The sequence below is a fragment of the Pocillopora damicornis genome, chromosome 1 (genome assembly GCF_964200805.1).
Source record: "Pocillopora damicornis chromosome 1, jaPocDami1.2, whole genome shotgun sequence".
Classification (NCBI taxonomy): domain Eukaryota; kingdom Metazoa; phylum Cnidaria; class Anthozoa; order Scleractinia; family Pocilloporidae; genus Pocillopora; species Pocillopora damicornis.
The window spans coordinates 19,748,864-19,764,981 of NC_142670.1; the positions used below are offsets into that span (position 1 = coordinate 19,748,864).

General features: G+C 38.3%; 3 protein-coding genes across 7 annotated transcripts; 1 reads left to right on the top strand and 2 right to left on the bottom strand.

The window, feature by feature from the left end:
* Positions 1–38: 38 nt before the first annotated feature.
* On the top strand, positions 39–11,015 carry LOC149052608 (uncharacterized). 2 transcript variants are annotated; one of them, XM_089203706.1, is made up of 10 exons: positions 39–903; positions 1,017–2,057; positions 2,363–2,458; positions 2,556–2,694; positions 2,885–2,978; positions 3,098–3,263; positions 3,764–3,905; positions 4,075–4,326; positions 4,551–4,701; positions 9,519–11,015. In XM_089203706.1, exons 1-10 carry the CDS (start codon positions 803–805, stop codon positions 9,530–9,532), a joined length of 2,196 nt encoding a protein of 731 aa, XP_089059832.1. In that variant the 5' UTR covers positions 39–802; the 3' UTR covers positions 9,533–11,015. The 2 variants fall into 2 exon arrangements, with proteins under 2 accessions (XP_089059832.1, XP_089059825.1); XM_089203699.1 differs by lacking the exon at positions 9,519–11,015 and having other exon boundaries at positions 4,551–5,618.
* Positions 2,291–6,988, bottom strand: LOC149052609 (uncharacterized). Of its 4 annotated transcripts, none has more exons than XR_016186092.1 (4): positions 6,610–6,988; positions 5,932–6,204; positions 5,577–5,623; positions 2,291–3,670 (listed from the first exon to the last, which is right to left on the bottom strand). XR_016186092.1 is itself a non-coding variant. In XM_089204786.1 (4 exons), the coding sequence occupies exons 1-3, from the start codon at positions 6,943–6,945 to the stop codon at positions 5,607–5,609; spliced, it is 483 nt and encodes a 160-aa protein (XP_089060912.1). In that variant the 5' UTR covers positions 6,946–6,988; the 3' UTR covers positions 2,291–3,670; positions 5,577–5,606. The 4 variants fall into 4 exon arrangements, 2 of the variants coding, with proteins under 2 accessions (XP_089060912.1, XP_089060910.1); XR_016186091.1 differs by having other exon boundaries at positions 5,932–6,268; XM_089204786.1 differs by having other exon boundaries at positions 5,932–6,268; positions 6,817–6,988.
* A 1,160-nt stretch (positions 11,016–12,175) lies between the features above and the next one.
* Positions 12,176–15,733, bottom strand: LOC149052610 (uncharacterized). Its single transcript, XM_089181272.1, has 6 exons — positions 15,056–15,733; positions 14,333–14,488; positions 13,728–13,793; positions 13,350–13,417; positions 12,829–12,916; positions 12,176–12,207 (listed from the first exon to the last, which is right to left on the bottom strand). Exons 1-6 carry the CDS (start codon positions 15,117–15,119, stop codon positions 12,176–12,178), a joined length of 474 nt encoding a protein of 157 aa, XP_089037398.1. The 5' UTR covers positions 15,120–15,733.
* Between the last annotated feature and the right edge of the window lie 385 nt (positions 15,734–16,118).

Sequence of the window (16,118 nt, forward strand, 5' to 3'; positions counted from 1 at the left end):
TTTCTTTATTCTCATCACTTATCTTGTTACTATCGTCACAGGCGGCCCAAGCTCACGTCTCGAGAAAAAGCCAACGATGAATTCATGAACGCGTCACGCGTTGTGTGACTCGGTGTTAAGTTACGGGAGGAACCGTTGAAAATTTGAACACGTTATAAGGCATAGTATGGGGAACGACATATGGTCGATTTACAACGATAAATATTTCGAAATCTGAATATTTTACAAGTAAAATCAATAAAAACTTACTCATGCCCTGTGTATCCGTCGTAGTTTCTAGCGATTTCTGCTGTTTTAAGTTTGCTTTACCATCACTGTTAACCATGTCAAAAGACGAAGTCAAGGCTGCACACTCCGATTTCGACCTTGGTCCACGCGGAGGTGATTTGCGCCCCGAAAATCCTCCCGATCGGCATTTTTCTCAGCCACACTTTACGATCTAAGATCGCTGCACCCTGGGACATGTCTCAATACCAAAACTTCACGCGCATTTCGCTGGAAACGAGTGTTTTCTACCTGAATTTCCAAGTTCGCTTCTTTCTGGTTATGCTTTGAACACGAAGACTGGACACGGCCGCGTAAAAGACTTGGGTACGAGGTCAATTTTCTCTCTACCGCGAGTGGTACGGTCGATTAATGTACAATACTTACCCCATCCCCACAGAGGCACCTCGCCTTAACCTATTGTGCTAATCAACCAATCAGACAGCGAGTCCAAAGTAAAACGGATAAACAACGTACAAAATTTGAATATTCTGCGGGGTTTTCTGTGAGCATCTAAGCTTCGATTATTTTCGCGAAAATGCTATCGAAGAGGAAGAGATGCGGTGAAATTAACGGCGAAGCGAATCAGAAGAGAGTAAAGAGTGGCAAAGTTTCAAGTTTGCACTATTGGAAATTTTGGTGAGTCGAAATCCGAACGCTTTCTTTGGTATACAAATTGAATGTCCGCATGTGTAGTTTATTTCAGTATCCATTCAATTCAGTTTAAAATATATAATTTTCCTTCGTTGCAGGTTCATTTCAAATTATGAATATGCTGAAGGTAGCCTTACCTTTGCTAGGGACGTGATCAGCCACAGTGTGGCTGACAAAGAGAATAGCGAATCGTTAACTTCGTTTTCGAAAATTACGTTAGGCGAAATCATAAAAGATCTCTGGGGTGAAAGAGTCAAGCACGTGAAACGTGGACCACGAAGCGATCGCAAGGCTGCGTACTTAAATATTAGAAGGTCCGAAGGTGGTATCGGAAAATCGTTGGGTTTCACTCTGGAAGAAATTTCAATTCCCCAAACCTGGACAAGGGAATGTGTCGCCCCAGGACATTACATTTTTTCTAGACGTGAAAAAATGGACTACAATTCTCAGCGTCTGACCCTGGACTTGTTGGTGAAGTTGTCTCAATCTTTTCAGGCAAGCTACACCATTAGATCTCATGGTTCTTTTGTTGATTTGGAGTCTGTTTTGAGAAATTATGGAAGCACAACTCCAGCATTTCCTGGGCAAATCCCCTGCCTATTGCAATGGTTGGAAAACCTACCCATCTGCCTTGGATTTGTTCTGGAAAAGGGTGAAGCAGTTGTTACCCTATCCCCATACACAACAGGCCAGCTTCAGGACCTTGCAGATTGTTCCAAGGAGCCAGAAACGAGAGTGTTTTCTGACCTTTGTCTAGTGGTCTGCAAGTCTGGGGCCACTAGTCAATGCCTTAATTGTCGCACGCTCTTTAGTCTCAACAGACGGCGTCAAAAACGAATTTCTAACAGGCAGGTCATTCCTCCCAAATGCAACAAACGGTTCCTGTCTAGAGAGGAATTGGTGGACCAAGTCGCTCAGGAACAAGCGAGAAGAAAACATGCAGAGGAGAGGGAGAGATATTGGCGCAGCAAATATGACAGCGAAGCTTTGGTGGTTGATGAAGAGGATAATGCAGACCTCGATTCAATGTTCTGGGCCACAAAAAAAGAAAATATTCCCAAAGAAATGGAATGCCTCTGGGAACAACAGAAAAAAAATATTCAGACTGCTGGCAAGAATGGTCACAGGTGGCATCCTAAGTAAGTTCCCTCACCTCTTTACTTTTGATGCATCCTCAAAGGGTGAGGAATAATTTAGAGTTACATGGACCTATGCTTCAAGTTATCAACAATCCAAAGGGAATAAGAAACCCAAAACTGTCCCTTGAAGCAGGAATTAAAGCAACCAAAAAAAAAAAAGGGGAATACTGATTAACATCCAATGTATACCTTTTTTAACATCTAAAGTTGCTTTACCAAAAAATGAAAGATCATTGATAGTGATATAAAGTAATATTATTCAATGTTTTTTCTTTTCATTTAAATTCTTTTTGGCTTTATTATAGGATTATCCGCTTGTGTATAGATTTATATACCAAGAACCCACATGTTCTTGACCCATTAAGGCAGTTCATCAAGTTGCCAAGTAACAAGACAATCAGGCAAGTGTCAATGTCTATGTCTAGGTTTCATTAAAAAAAAAAAAAATTTACATCTGAAAACTAAGTCTAACACATTTTTCCATGTTTTCATTATAAGGATGTATAAAAACAGAGTCCAACAACAAGATGGGTGGAATGCTGAGATATTGGAATGGTGCTTGATGGAGGCAAAAGCAAGAAACCTCAAAGAGGAAGACTACTGGGGAGGATTTGTAATCGATGAGATGAAAATTCAGGTGCATTATTAGGCTGATAGATTTTTGAAAATGCTCTGTTTTATAGAAGGCAAATCTAAAAAAAAAACAGTTGTGATGATTTTTTGATTATACCTTGGGAAAAATGCACTCTGAATTGCAAGATTCATAAACCCATTTTGTTGTTGTGCTAGTTATAAGTTCTAACATACATTTCTATATAAATTTTCAGGAAAATCTTGAAATGGTAATGAGAAACGGAAAACACAAACTTGTTGGGTTTGTGGAATTGGGAGAAGCCCATGATCACATGGAGAAAATACTAGGTGAGATTTGTATACTGATATGACCACAAAATCTTTTCAGCATTATCCAAGTAAACAAAATATCTTTTTGTCCTAACTTTGTAACTGCAGAGTGTAAAATGTACCTGTTAACCTTACAGGTAATGCCAAGCCCTCACTCGCCACACATGTGCTGCAGTTCATTTTCCTGAGTGATTGTGGATTTCGATTCCCAATTGCCCAATTTCCTTCAGGGCACTGCTCCCCAACAGACCTCTATTTACAGTTTTGGAAGGGAGTACAGAAGATGACAGAAACAGGATTCAGGTAATTAACTATTTATACAATATGCCCTTTCCTAAGTTAATGACTACCAGCTAATTGAGCAGATGTGAGAAAAGAAAAATTATATGGCAAGCTTTACTATTGCTAATATGTATTACTTTGACATGGATACCCAAAGAATTTCCTCTAAAATGTTTCATAAAAGTAGTGGATTGTATTGATAAATAGTAGTGTATCTAAATTTCCAACTTAAAACCTATTCTACTAGAGCCTACTTAACTTTCATCAACAAGTACAAGTTGAGTAAAAAAAAGATAATAATAATAATAGATGTCAACAGATGTCTAGCAGGCATAACAATTCATACCATTTGAAGTGTATTTCATAATGAAGATCACACATGTAGTGGCAGTTTGTGAATTGGCTACAACTGATGCAGCATTCACAACCTAAAAAAGGAATACAGAAGCATAATATAAGACTCAGTCAAAATAAAAATAGATAAAATGCAACTGATTAACTTCAAAGTCTTCTTTTAATAGTATATACTGGTGTATCCTTGATGGTGCTGATTGCAATCGCCAGTTTATCAAACTGCATTTTGAGGAAGACCCTGCAGCCAGCAACTTCGCCACAAGAAATCTACACACAGGAGATCCTATGGTGTTTATCATGGATTGCAAGGTAAAATGCTACTCTTCACTTGCCAATAACTTACATAAATCCATAAATTTATCCAATTGGGTGTCTCCTCTGTGATTGATCTTAAGTTTGTAAATGTACATGTACTTTTCCCTGTCTGATGTTATGTCATTCAACCACTACTTAAAGATAAATTTCTTGAATTTTATAGCATAATTTCAAGAAAATTCGCAACAACATCGAGAAAAGCAACCAATCAAAGAAACCAAGGTGCTTGAAGATTGGAGGTAAAAGTATAGTCTGGAGGCAGTGGAAAGATGCTTTCCATTGGGATCAGTCCCGTTTTTCCCTTCCACTGCACGAAAGGCTTACACTCAGCCACATTGAGTTGGATCCTGCTTCAAGGATGAGAAATCACTTGGCAGAAGATGTTCTTGACAAAAAAATGCTTTTCATGATGCAGGTTAGCATTATAAAGATAAATGATGGTTTCCTACAAGTAAACTATTTACTGGTCAAATGCTTGTTTTTTTCATTCCCCATTTCCTGAAACAAGGCCACAGTCAAAATACTGGTAATAAATCCTAACCAATTTTCAGCCACATATCTTATTTCCTCGCATTCTTAATAATTCTTAGTAATTTAGGTTGCGGTAATTTTTTGTTTTGTTTTGTTTTTTTTTAATAGAGTTATCGAGATCACATTATAGCCTCCATGGAAGGCCAAGAGCTCGACAATGGAACCCCCATTGACTCTGCACTTCGGCTCCTGCAGCACACTGCAGAAATAGTTGACTTGTTCAACTCGAAATGTCCAATAAGAAACATCAGGGACATCAGGCTGAAAAAGTTGAACAGTTTTTATTCTTTTATGTTGGATTGGAGAGAGAAGAGCTCAGATGACAATTCATCCTTTATCTCTAGTAAATTGTGGTTCGATATACAATCAATGTGCCTTGGCTTCCATGCCCTGGTAAAAGTAAAACTCCAGTATTTCCCACATTCATGCATTAAGCCAGCCATTGTTAATCAGGATTGTGTGGAAAACCACTTTTGTCAAGTAAGATCTTGCAATGGTCAAAACAATAATCCTACATACAATCAGCAACAATCAACACAGAATTCAATTCGATTTGGACAAACAGTTATCAGCAGAAAAAGCAATGTTGGAGTACACTCAATAACTGACTCTGCTTGTTGCTTGTACATACCCCAAAAATCTTCGTAATTTAGTAATTTAATGAACAGTAATTGAATGAATAATTTACACTAATTGTTTGGTTTTGTAAATGAATGTCTTGTGGCCAGTTAATGTGTTCTCATGTTTTGGTAGTCACTTTCATTGCTTGTAGTAAGGTAGATGCACTTGTATTTATTTATTTATTTATATTTATAATAACTTCATTTGCCTAAATAATTAGTATTAGAGAGGCATTGATCAGTTTGTTTGCGATTTCACAAATTTCATCTTAAAATAACTTTACTTTTCTTTGTTAATACCTATTAACTTAATTTAGAAGAGTATTTGTTCCAGTACTTTCAAATTTGATGTGAAAAGCTAGCTTAATGGAGCCAAACCTTCATATATTTGGCAATGACACATGTCCTTTTTGAAATAAACTCTTGTTTTAAAATTCTCCACACTTAAATAAACATGAACATAATAACTGTGCTCAACAATGACTAGAAAAAACTCTGAAACAACACTACTCACCTTTTTAAGAATATATTTTCCACTACTACACTAGACAGTTGGTTCCTCTGTGAAAAAAAAAATTGTGGAATGGGAGTTATTACTTGATTAGACTGTACTACATGGATCCCCTTGAACTGTTTTCAGGAAATATTTCATGTTATCAGTCATCACATTATCTCCAGCCACATTTGTTAAAAATTTTTCGGAGTGCACCACTGCACACCTCTTGAAACCTATGCCCTTTGGGCATTCAAGCAAGCACCAGCTACTTTCAGATGTACACACATTATCCTCCTTGCTGAGCTCAAGTTTTAAGCAGAGGAAAGGACTGATAAGAAAAAGACAAGATTTTCTATAAGCCGAGTATGTGTACCTGATATTTGGGAACACTGTCTGGACACTGAAGATAACCTCAAACAAACTCTTCCCGTTGCTGCATCCATTTCGCTACTAACAACAGTGTACTGTCGGGAGTCTACTGCAGAGGGGACTAACATGCCTCTTCTGGAAGTAATGGCTAGCGCCAGCCTTTGGCCGATGGTAGTCTTGTTCAGTCGGCTAACATGGGGAACTCCATATGCTTCACAAAGCTGGATTAACTGGAGCCTCGTAAAAGTGGCAGTCAGACCATTGTGATTATGTTTTTCTGCAAATCCAATAAGCCTACCATTGGAAATAGCTTTTGCAGGAGAAGGGTCCCTTTGTATATCCTGCAATATGAGTATGTTGGAACTAGGTAGCATATTCGACAGTATCCCTGTTAAGAGTCAGTACTTGTTCTTATCTCTGTGAACCTTAGGAATATATGGAAAACACGGAGAGAGATTTGCTAACCTTGGATAACTGTATGTAAATCATGATTAAAATTACAAATATTTCTGTTGGAACAGTGCTTCATGTATTAAAATTTGAGCTTTCTAATGATTTCCTTCAAGGTTTATCGGAGTTTTTAAATGCTAACGTAGCATTCACTTAAAAGCAATAAATAATCAAATTTCACACACGAGGCCTGATAATTGCCCCATTTTTGTCCCTTATTCAACGTAATTACCAGCAAGAACGAAGCAGTTGTGATGAATCACTTTCTTTCGATCCAACAGATCAATGTTCTCCAAAACAGAACTAACATTGCCCACAGAATCCGACACATACAGAATCACCACCTGCGAAATCTTAAAGAGAGAGCATATCTGCTGTTTATTCGCAGGCGCAAGTGGTATGGTACGTTGCCAACTGCGAGTATTTATGCATTATTTACCTGAAATGGAATTCTGTCATTTTTCTGGGAGTGCCTCTTGTTTCGCTCCATTACTCTTTTCCTCAGCTCTGCAGTTTTTTGAAGGCGTCGTGCCATTCTGTAGTCGCGGAGATATTGGCACCCGCCCATTTTGACGTAACGCTGAATGACTTTTTTTCTTATGTTTTCGACAATTTCCTGAAAATCAAATGGGAAAAGTGTTCCAAATGCTATTACCAAGGATCTTCAAGCAGGTTTCGTATTTAAGTTTCAAATGTGGCCTATAATCTTAACTCCTAAATTAATACGAGCTTTGAGGAATGATAGAACCGTTAGAAAAAGTATTATTTCATGTCATAGCTACCTTTCTTTTACAAGCATCATCTGAGGGGAAACAAGTTATCCAGAGGTTTTCTAATTCCTTGTTATTCACCATCTCTTCGTAGGCATTCGTTATAAGATGTTCTTTGAATTGTTGAAGTTTCTTGGAATTCATCAAATCCACTCGAAGCTGTTCCATGCGCATGAAAAACATGTAACACTCATCAGAAATATGGACAAGTCCTCTTTCTCTAAACTGTCGAGCTTCTGTGACTGCTAATGTTTCCAGATGCTTTGATTTTTCCTTGAGTTCTTCATAGGGCACGAGAAGAACTTCCTCGATTAGGTCACAGCTTGATACGTGTTCTTGAACTTTGCTTAGTGTTCGTGCATCTTTGGTGTGCATGTTATCTCTGGCATACCGCCTTTCAGCTTCAAGGGTCATCCTGATTGCCCACCCACCAACATGTCTGATTTTGGCCTTTCCCGGATCGGTCATTTCAGAAACATCTAATCTGATCGGCTCTTGCCTTTCTTCATCGATAGAGTGGGAAATGACGTTTACCAACTGGCCAAGGAACTTTTCAAACAACGTCGTTCCGATCTCTGTGGCAGTGGTCCTTTCTGGGCGGCTCACATGTGTGCTGTTAAAAAGACCTCTGACATATTCATGGAAGAGAGGTGAAATGAGGAACTTGTGAAGTTTAGTAGTGCAGCCTGTGAAACCTGCGCGTGAGATGTTTACAATGACCTCATCAGGGTTTTCGATAATGTGTTCTTTAAAAATTTCATGGAAATGAAACCATAAAAGATTGACAAAAGCTGCTGTCTTGTCTCGAAGATCTTCTTCCAACAACTTGATACAACTGTTTTTGTCCCCTGCAAACTCATTCAACGGCTTTGCAATTTTCATTGACGCAAGAATTTTTTTAATGTCAACAGAGGATGGAGGGCTCCATAGTTCCGAATTGGGCTTCAACAATGCGTCATAAACCTGGACAATGTCCGTTACGAGTGCATCATTGTCTCTCTCGAAATAAGAAGCAACAGGCCCATCGCTAAGTTCCTCTGGAAAAGTGCACGTCTCATCGCAATCATTTTCCTCCAGGGAAAATCTGTCGTGAACTTCAAATAACTCTTGTGATAGATCTTGATTACGACAACATTTTAGATCTTCTTCTAGCTGTCCGAGGTCAGTTGAACATTCACGTAAAACTCGAGAGCTAGGCGGGAGCAAGCTTTTTGATCTGAAGTTTAAAACTTGGAGATTCTGTGGATCCTTTACTCGTGATAGTGCCACGTATGTTAGTCCTGGTACAAATTCCTTGGAGCAGTGGACGACGGCTGCAGATAGAGTCAACCCCTGCGACTTGTGACAAGTCACAGCGTAAGCCAACACAATCGGAAACTGGCAAATACTGCCTAATACATTTCCTTGCTTGTTCCTTTGAAACCACGTTTGCCTTTCGATCGTAATAGAACCAACGCCCGAAAATGAAACTTGCAGCCTATCTCCAACACACTCCTCAAAGATTCCTCGACTACCGTTTCTTAATTTTTCGTTTAAATTCCACACTAGCATAACCGGACAGCCGGGCCTTAGGTGCAACACTGAAGAACCCGGCCAGTCCATGCCTTGAGTTTGATCGGTGTGCTCAGCCTCGAAGGTGTACTCAGGGAAAGGGAGATCCTGTAAGGCCAGGCGATTATGTAATGCTACCGGTAACCTTTTGAAATAGATGTGGCTCATCTCGTCTTTTGATATCTCGAGGGCTCTTGAAAGGGAGTTGATATATTCAAAGTTCTTTTCGCTACACTGACCAACCCTGATTTCTTTCAGTGCATCGAGAAACTCTTTGTTTTCTTGTCGAAGAACAGTAGTCAGTTCGTAGCGGTGCATTATGGCACTTTGATAGATCGGCGAATGGAACATGAACATACCCTCATCATAAACATTTGGAACTGGGCGTAATTGGAGGAACTCTCCAACTAAAATGACTTGCCTACCCCCAAAAGGTCGATTACAATGAAAGTCGCTCAGACGATGGTGTATCGCATTGACCAATTCGAGCATTCGCTGGCTTGACAAACTGGCTTCGTCCCAAATCAATACATCTGCCTTTTTGACACGTTCAATGACAGCGCAATTTTTTGTGGATCGTTCTACCAGCTGTTCCCATGATAGGTCTGCAATTCCCAATCCATAATAGGAATGCACGGTAGAAGCGACACCAGGATCGTACACTGTGCATGCTATACCACTGGAACATACCACAGAAACCTTTTTTCCAGCCGCTTGAAGATTGCTTATGATTTCCCTTACAACAGTAGACTTACCAGTTCCCCCTTGGCCAGTCACCAAAAAGTTATGACCCTTACAAGCCAAGCGTACTACCTCCGCCTGTCCGTGCGATAAGCGAACGCTCATATCGACGAAATGCCAGTAACCACCAAACTACTCTACTGAATATTACAAAGAACGAGTTTTCACAGGAAGGAAAATTATGAACGCTAACACAATGAACTTCATTTGACAATCTGCGAGCTAATCGAAATTTTTATTGTCCTTTACAATGGATTTCCGGTGACTAAATAGACATTTACTCCAACGTAAATTAGGAGGGTAGATCATGAGTAATTTATGAGTGAGTCGAATCTTGAGGGTTTTTCCATTTTTCCAGAAGTCTAGTGACATCAACTGGCAAAACATTGTAGTTTGATAGGCCATGCATGGAAGGATAGATGCAATCGACGTTAGGACATCATGTGGACAATGGTATTTACATTGCGGTATGTAAGACTTCACGTACAACGTTCGCTTTAATTACAGTCAATTTCAGGTGGCGAAATATTTCACCTCTCCATGAATTTCACAAGAAATCTACGTGTAGGAAAAACTAATATTCGTATCGGATTCCGACGTCAAACTTGCGAAAAGTTATGATACCTAAATATTTATCCTAGGTTCGCACTAGGAAATTTGTTCTCTATTAATATAAGCTTTTCACCCGTGATTTTATCAGTAAAGTTCCCAAAATGAAATATTAGGATTTTCATCTTGAAACTTTGCCACTCTTAACCTTCTGATTCGCTTCGCCGTTAATTTCACCGCATCTCTTCCTCTTCGATAGCATTTTCGCGAAAACAATCGAAGCTTAGATGCTCACAGAAAACCCCGCAGAATATTCAAATTTTGTACGTTGTTTATCCGTTTTACTTTGGACTCGCTGTCTGATTGGTTGATTAGCACAATAGGTTAAGGCGAGGTGCCTCTGTGGGGATGGGGTAAGTATTGTACATTAATCGACCGTACCACTCGCGGTAGAGAGAAAATTGACCTCGTACCCAAGTCTTTTACGCGGCCGTGTCCAGTCTTCGTGTTCAAAGCATAACCAGAAAGAAGCGAACTTGGAAATTCAGGTAGAAAACACTCGTTTCCAGCGAAATGCGCGTGAAGTTTTGGTATTGAGACATGTCCCAGGGTGCAGCGATCTTAGATCGTAAAGTGTGGCTGAGAAAAATGCCGATCGGGAGGATTTTCGGGGCGCAAATCACCTCCGCGTGGACCAAGGTCGAAATCGGAGTGTGCAGCCTTGACTTCGTCTTTTGACATGGTTAACAGTGATGGTAAAGCAAGCTTAAAACAGCAGAAATCGCTAGAAACTACGACGGATACACAGGGCATGAGTAAGTTTTTATTGATTTTACGTGTAAAATATTCAGATTTCGAAATATTTATCGTTGTAAATCGACCATATGTCGTTCCCCATACTATGCCTTATAACGTGTTCAAATTTTCAACGGTTCCTCCCGTAACTTAACACCGAGTCACACAACGCGTGACGCGTTCATGAATTCATCGTTGGCTTTTTCTCGAGACGTGAGCTTGGGCCGCCTATGCTATCGTAAGGAGAAATTCTGTCTTGGTCACTCATGGGAGTTATAGGGTTAGTGTTGCACATGCAGTATGGCCTGGTTTACTTGTGTCAGCTATTACTATTTCTTGTATGTTGTGATATACGCTCCTCGTTTGAAGGACTTTGTCCTCTTTCTTGGAGGTTTTGTTGTTGTTGTTGTTTTGTTTTTATTTTTTTGAGGAAAAAATCTCACTTTGAGGAAACTGTTCACATTGAGACTTAGGAGTGTTAAGCTTCCTGAAAATTAGCCACAAATACCATGTAGTCAAAGGAGCACTTTAGTTCCTTGACTGTTTATCACACCTAATCTAAGTCTCTTATCCCCTTTACTTGTATGGATCATATTACATTTTCCTTTACTCTGCATCAACAGATATTAATAATGGTAATTGAACTGAGTGGAGTGCAATTTGGGCTGAAATCATACGCCTGATTTCATCCATTTTGAAATCGCCCAAGTACAGGACTTGGTCAGTTCAATGCAGTACTGAGCTGGTTTGAAATAAAATTCATCCATTTTTGGGGGGAAAAGATAAGAGTTTTGGAAACAAAAGTTGCAAAATTTGCCTCATGATACTCATTGTCTCTCATTTTCCTGCAATTTGATTGGTTGTTTTCAGTAGACCTTGAAATCTGATTGGTTGTTTTGTTTTTAGTGAAGCCTCCTCACTGGCTGGGAAAAAGATGTGATTTAAAGCAAAAAACGGTGCAATTCAAGAATAAATCGCACCAATTAGAGCCAATCAGATTACAGGGACTAACAGTGATTTCAAAATGGGTGTAATAAATAATGGTAATTGAACTGAGCAGAGTGCAATTTGGGCTGAAATCATATGCGTGATTTCAAAATCAAATGAGTGCGCAGCGCAAGTTCAATTTGAAATCACTAGTATGATTTCAGACCAAAATTGCACGACACGAGGTTCAATCACCACTCTATTGCATCCATTTTGAAATCGCCCAAATACAGGACTTGGTCAGTTCAAACATTTTATTGATGCAGTACTGAGCGGGTCTGAAATTAAATTCATCCACTTTTTGGGGGGGAAAAGTAAGAGTTTTGGAAACAAAAGTTGCAAAATTTGCCACATCATTCCTGCAATTTGATCAGTTACTTTAAATAAGCCTTGAAATCTGATTGGTCATTTCGTTTTTAGTGTAGCCTCCCCATTGCCTGGGAAAAAGATGCGATTTAAAGCAAAAAATGGTGCAATTCGTGAATAAATCACCTCAATTAGAGCCAATCAGATTACAAGGACCACCAATGATTTCAAAATGGGTGTAATAAAGCCTAAAACAAGTAATGAATACAGTTATACATTTCTTTTAAATGGCACGTATGGTTATGTGTAACATAAGAAGTGTCCTCATTGTGCAAAGAGTTTTATCCCAGGGTGTTCTATTTGTTCAATCAATGTTTTAGATTTAACCTCTCAATCAAAACAATTTTACAATCAGATATGATTTGTGACTCTATCTTTGGTCCAAAAAAGGAAGTTTCAGAGCATTCTGCTCAAGAATAACCATAGTAAATTTTTACAGCCATACTTACAAATTCAAACTTATTCTAATGTTTACAATTTTTTTTAATTTGAATACATTGATGACCAGAGCATATTATGAAAATATACAAAAATAAAACCTTTTGAAGTAAATAATAATTCAAAGATAACTTTCTTTTACATGGACACAAAAGAGACCATATATTGGAATAGGAAAATTTGGAAGACTTTCACAAGAGTATCAAAATTTAAGCTTACATCAAACTCAATACCTTACTTACAGTCATGCCTACCTTGTTGAAAGGGTGGAATTAGCTTCCTTGAGTGATAGCTCCGTGATTCAATAGAGCAGGGACCCTTTGTCTTAATTCTTGCTTTGCACTGAACAATAAGAACATTTAGAAGTATATTATACAGTAAATATACACATTTTATGGCAACATCTTAAAACTTTTATATATTTTGATGATGAACGAGAAGCATAGAAACCAAAAAAAAAGTCACTGATGTACATGTTTAGTGTCCCAGGTGGAAATCTTATTAAGATCTTACTAAGATTCTTGTAAGTTTCTTACTAAGATTCTTATTAAGATTCTTAAATAAGAATCTTGTAAGAACTTACAAGATCTTGTCACAAGATTCTTACAATAGGCCATAGATAATATGGCCTATTATCTATTATCAGGCATCATATTTGGTACTTGATATAGAAAATGTGTTAAAATGGCAATGATTGTTCTAAAATGTTACAGTTAGTTTCTTGCTTCAAAGAAAGTGTGATTAATATGAGCATGTAATAGAGGAAAGCACTTACCTCCTGATTTTCAAAAACAGATGAACCCAATTTTTCCAACTTCTTCATTTCGTTGCTGATGTCCCAATCTAAGAGTAAAAAAAAAAATTAAAATTCTATAGCAAGTTACCTCAACAACATATTCAGTGTGTGTTGTGGTTCCATTTCATTTGGTTTAAAAAATAGCAAACCATTTTAAGTTTGATAATTTCGCTTTTTCTACAGAACGTTATCAGTAAAACGTTTAGAACAATAACCTTTAGAACAATAACCTTGAGACCCCAGGTGACTACTGTGATCAGTTTATTCCACTAAGGTATAGAACAGAAAATTAACTCAATTCTAGGAAAAAATCTTCTAACCTATTGCATCCTTTTTTTGTTTTGGTGACTGGGACACTTGCTTGCTCTGGGGATAATGCACCTTCCAGGGCCTCAATCCTCTTTTGGCATTCCTCCTTATTTCCTTAAAAGGAGAGAATAACAGTCAATAAAATGTGTCATGTCCCTATTTGAATCTTCACTGAAAGAAGGGGAAAGTAGTTACCTGGGGTATTTCTCAGGTTTGCTGAAAATAGCAATCACCATTTGCTCAATGTTTTGTATGTTTCTTTGTTTATAAAACCTTTCTGATATCACTGACCTGTTCAGCAATGTAAGTCTTTCTCCATGTTTTCTCAAATTGGTTATTATCTTAGTTAATGGGACTTCTGCCATAAAATAAACAACCCTTACAATTGCCAATGAGTTCAGGTCCATATAATTTGAAACGTGTTAGAAAAAGTCCAATATCAGGGTGTTTTTCCTGGGTGATTGAGGGAAAGAGGAGGCTTGGCTGGGAGTTACCCAAATTATATGTTACCATTGCTTACGGTGTCACTGCTCTCTCCCAAATAAACATTTATGGAGAAAAATTAATTACAAAAAAGAAAAACAACAACAAAATATTGGATCGCATCTATTTGCTCCTGGCCAAAGCGAACATAAACAATACCTACAACTTACCGATAAACATAAGCGTTGCAGAATACTTCTTACCACTGATTTTCACCGACACTGTGCTCATTACTTTAGCTTCCCGATCTATTGTTTTCCGCTCAACTAAACTATACTTAAGGTCTTCCATAAAGAATAAGACACAGTGATCTTTGTCCTCAAAATCTGAAATAAAACAAAATTGCTAATAAATAAATTTCAGGGAATAAACGGATCACATAATCAATTTCCCGTTAGTGTTATTGTACCCTTTTAGTTACTTTTAGCGGCAAGGTTATTAGTAACGAAAGCCCAAGACAAATATTTGTTTATTGCAAACCATTTCGTACGAGACGACTGGAAGCTACGATGTTTCTGCCTACAACATTTAAATACAGAACAATCTCCCTTTTAAAACTGCCTTGAGAAAACTGCTACAAGTTTAGCGAGGTTAGCGCGCCGTTACGTCGTTTGGATGACAATAGCGTTACATCTCGTGTCAGTTTCTACTCGATTCTAAACAAAAACGCTTGTAGACAAAATAGAACTCTAGAACGATTTTATGATTTGTCCTACATTAAAAAAAAACATGGCCTTGTAATTACAACAACTCATGGTCATTTTTTCCGTTCATGTTGAAAGAATCGAAAAAAGTGCGAGATTAAGTCTATCGCATCGCCTTCCAGATGTGTAAAGTTGATCACATCAACATAATGCGGTATTCCATAATGCACAAGAGTCAGTACCACTTACCTTCGGGATGATTTTCCTTCATTTGCTTTAGTTGCAGTCGTGCACTAGTTGGCTTTTTAGACATTTTAACAAGACACTCGAACTACCAAGACCAATGTGTTCCTTGAGGTTGAAAGCGAGTGCTCAAATAAAGTGTCGTGGACAATCATGCGTGCATTTTATATGCTTAACAGATGTAAACTATTCACCTGAATTGCGAAGCCACTTCACGTGATACAATTCAACAAGGGTATCGCAACGTTAATTGTGTAATCGTAACGTTCTTTCATAATAAAAGCAAAACGCGACTTACCTTCTCTGGCCTGCTATAAACTCTTGTTACTTACCGACTGTGTCATTTTCTATATTCAAGCGGCAATAACATTTGTTATTTTGTAAAGAATGGTAAAGTCCTAATTCTCGAAATCGTCATTCTTCTTCTGGGCTGTAGTTACAGTTAAATTTCGCAACAAGGCAGATAACACTCAACCAAAGTAAAATTTATGTCGAACTTTGCTCGAAACGAAATGGCGCAAGAACGGTTGATGGCAACGGTCGAATTTGCAATTCTGCGTATGTGCAGTGGTCCTGGCGGGAAACTGTGGAAAGCCCTCGTAAAAGTACAAAATGTCACGCAACTCTCGCGAAAAATATTTTCTGAGTTACTACAACTTTTTTTAAAATACAGTTTTTAATTTCGGCTACCCGGCCGGTCTGAAAATTTGCAATGTTCAGTTGTCAGTTTCTTTGTAAAGAATATGGCTTGTAAAATCTAATTCTAGAAATCGGTTTTCTTCTTCAGGGCTGTTAAGGCACAGTTAAATTTCACAACGAGGCAGATAACACTTGACCTAAGTAAAATTTCTGTTGAACTTTGCCCGAAAAAGATATGTCGCAACAACGGTTTATATTGTATTTTTAAAAATAAATGTTTTCATTTCTGCCAAACGGTCGGTCTGCACATTCTGCGATATCTTTTGCTGAACCAGATCTTGCTTACGATCAATTTGTCAAATATTTAAAAGGAAATTACCTACACGACCAAAAGCTGCCAAAACGAAGATTTTTCTTTAGCAACGGCGAA

Bases quoted from the DNA above. Each gene is read 5' to 3' on its own strand.
- LOC149052609 (XM_089204784.1), bottom strand. From the start codon at position 6,945: ATGGGCGGGTGCCAATATCTCCGCGACTACAGAATGGCACGACGCCTT. The intron at 6,269-6,816 runs GTAAATAATGCA...CTCATATTGCAG, and splicing joins ATGACAGAATTCCATTTCAG to GATATACAAAGGGACCCTTC.
- LOC149052608 (XM_089203699.1), top strand. From the start codon at position 803: ATGCTATCGAAGAGGAAGAGATGCGGTGAAATTAACGGCGAAGCGAAT. The intron at 3,264-3,763 runs GTAATTAACTAT...TTCTTTTAATAG, and splicing joins ATGACAGAAACAGGATTCAG to TATATACTGGTGTATCCTTG. The intron at 4,327-4,550 runs GTTAGCATTATA...TTTTTTTAATAG, and splicing joins AAATGCTTTTCATGATGCAG to AGTTATCGAGATCACATTAT.
- LOC149052610 (XM_089181272.1), bottom strand. From the start codon at position 15,119: ATGTCTAAAAAGCCAACTAGTGCACGACTGCAACTAAAGCAAATGAAG. The intron at 12,917-13,349 runs GTAAGTGCTTTC...CTTATTGTTCAG, and splicing joins CTGTTTTTGAAAATCAGGAG to TGCAAAGCAAGAATTAAGAC. The intron at 12,208-12,828 runs GTAGGCATGACT...TCTTTTTCCCAG, and splicing joins AATTCCACCCTTTCAACAAG to GCAATGGGGAGGCTACACTA.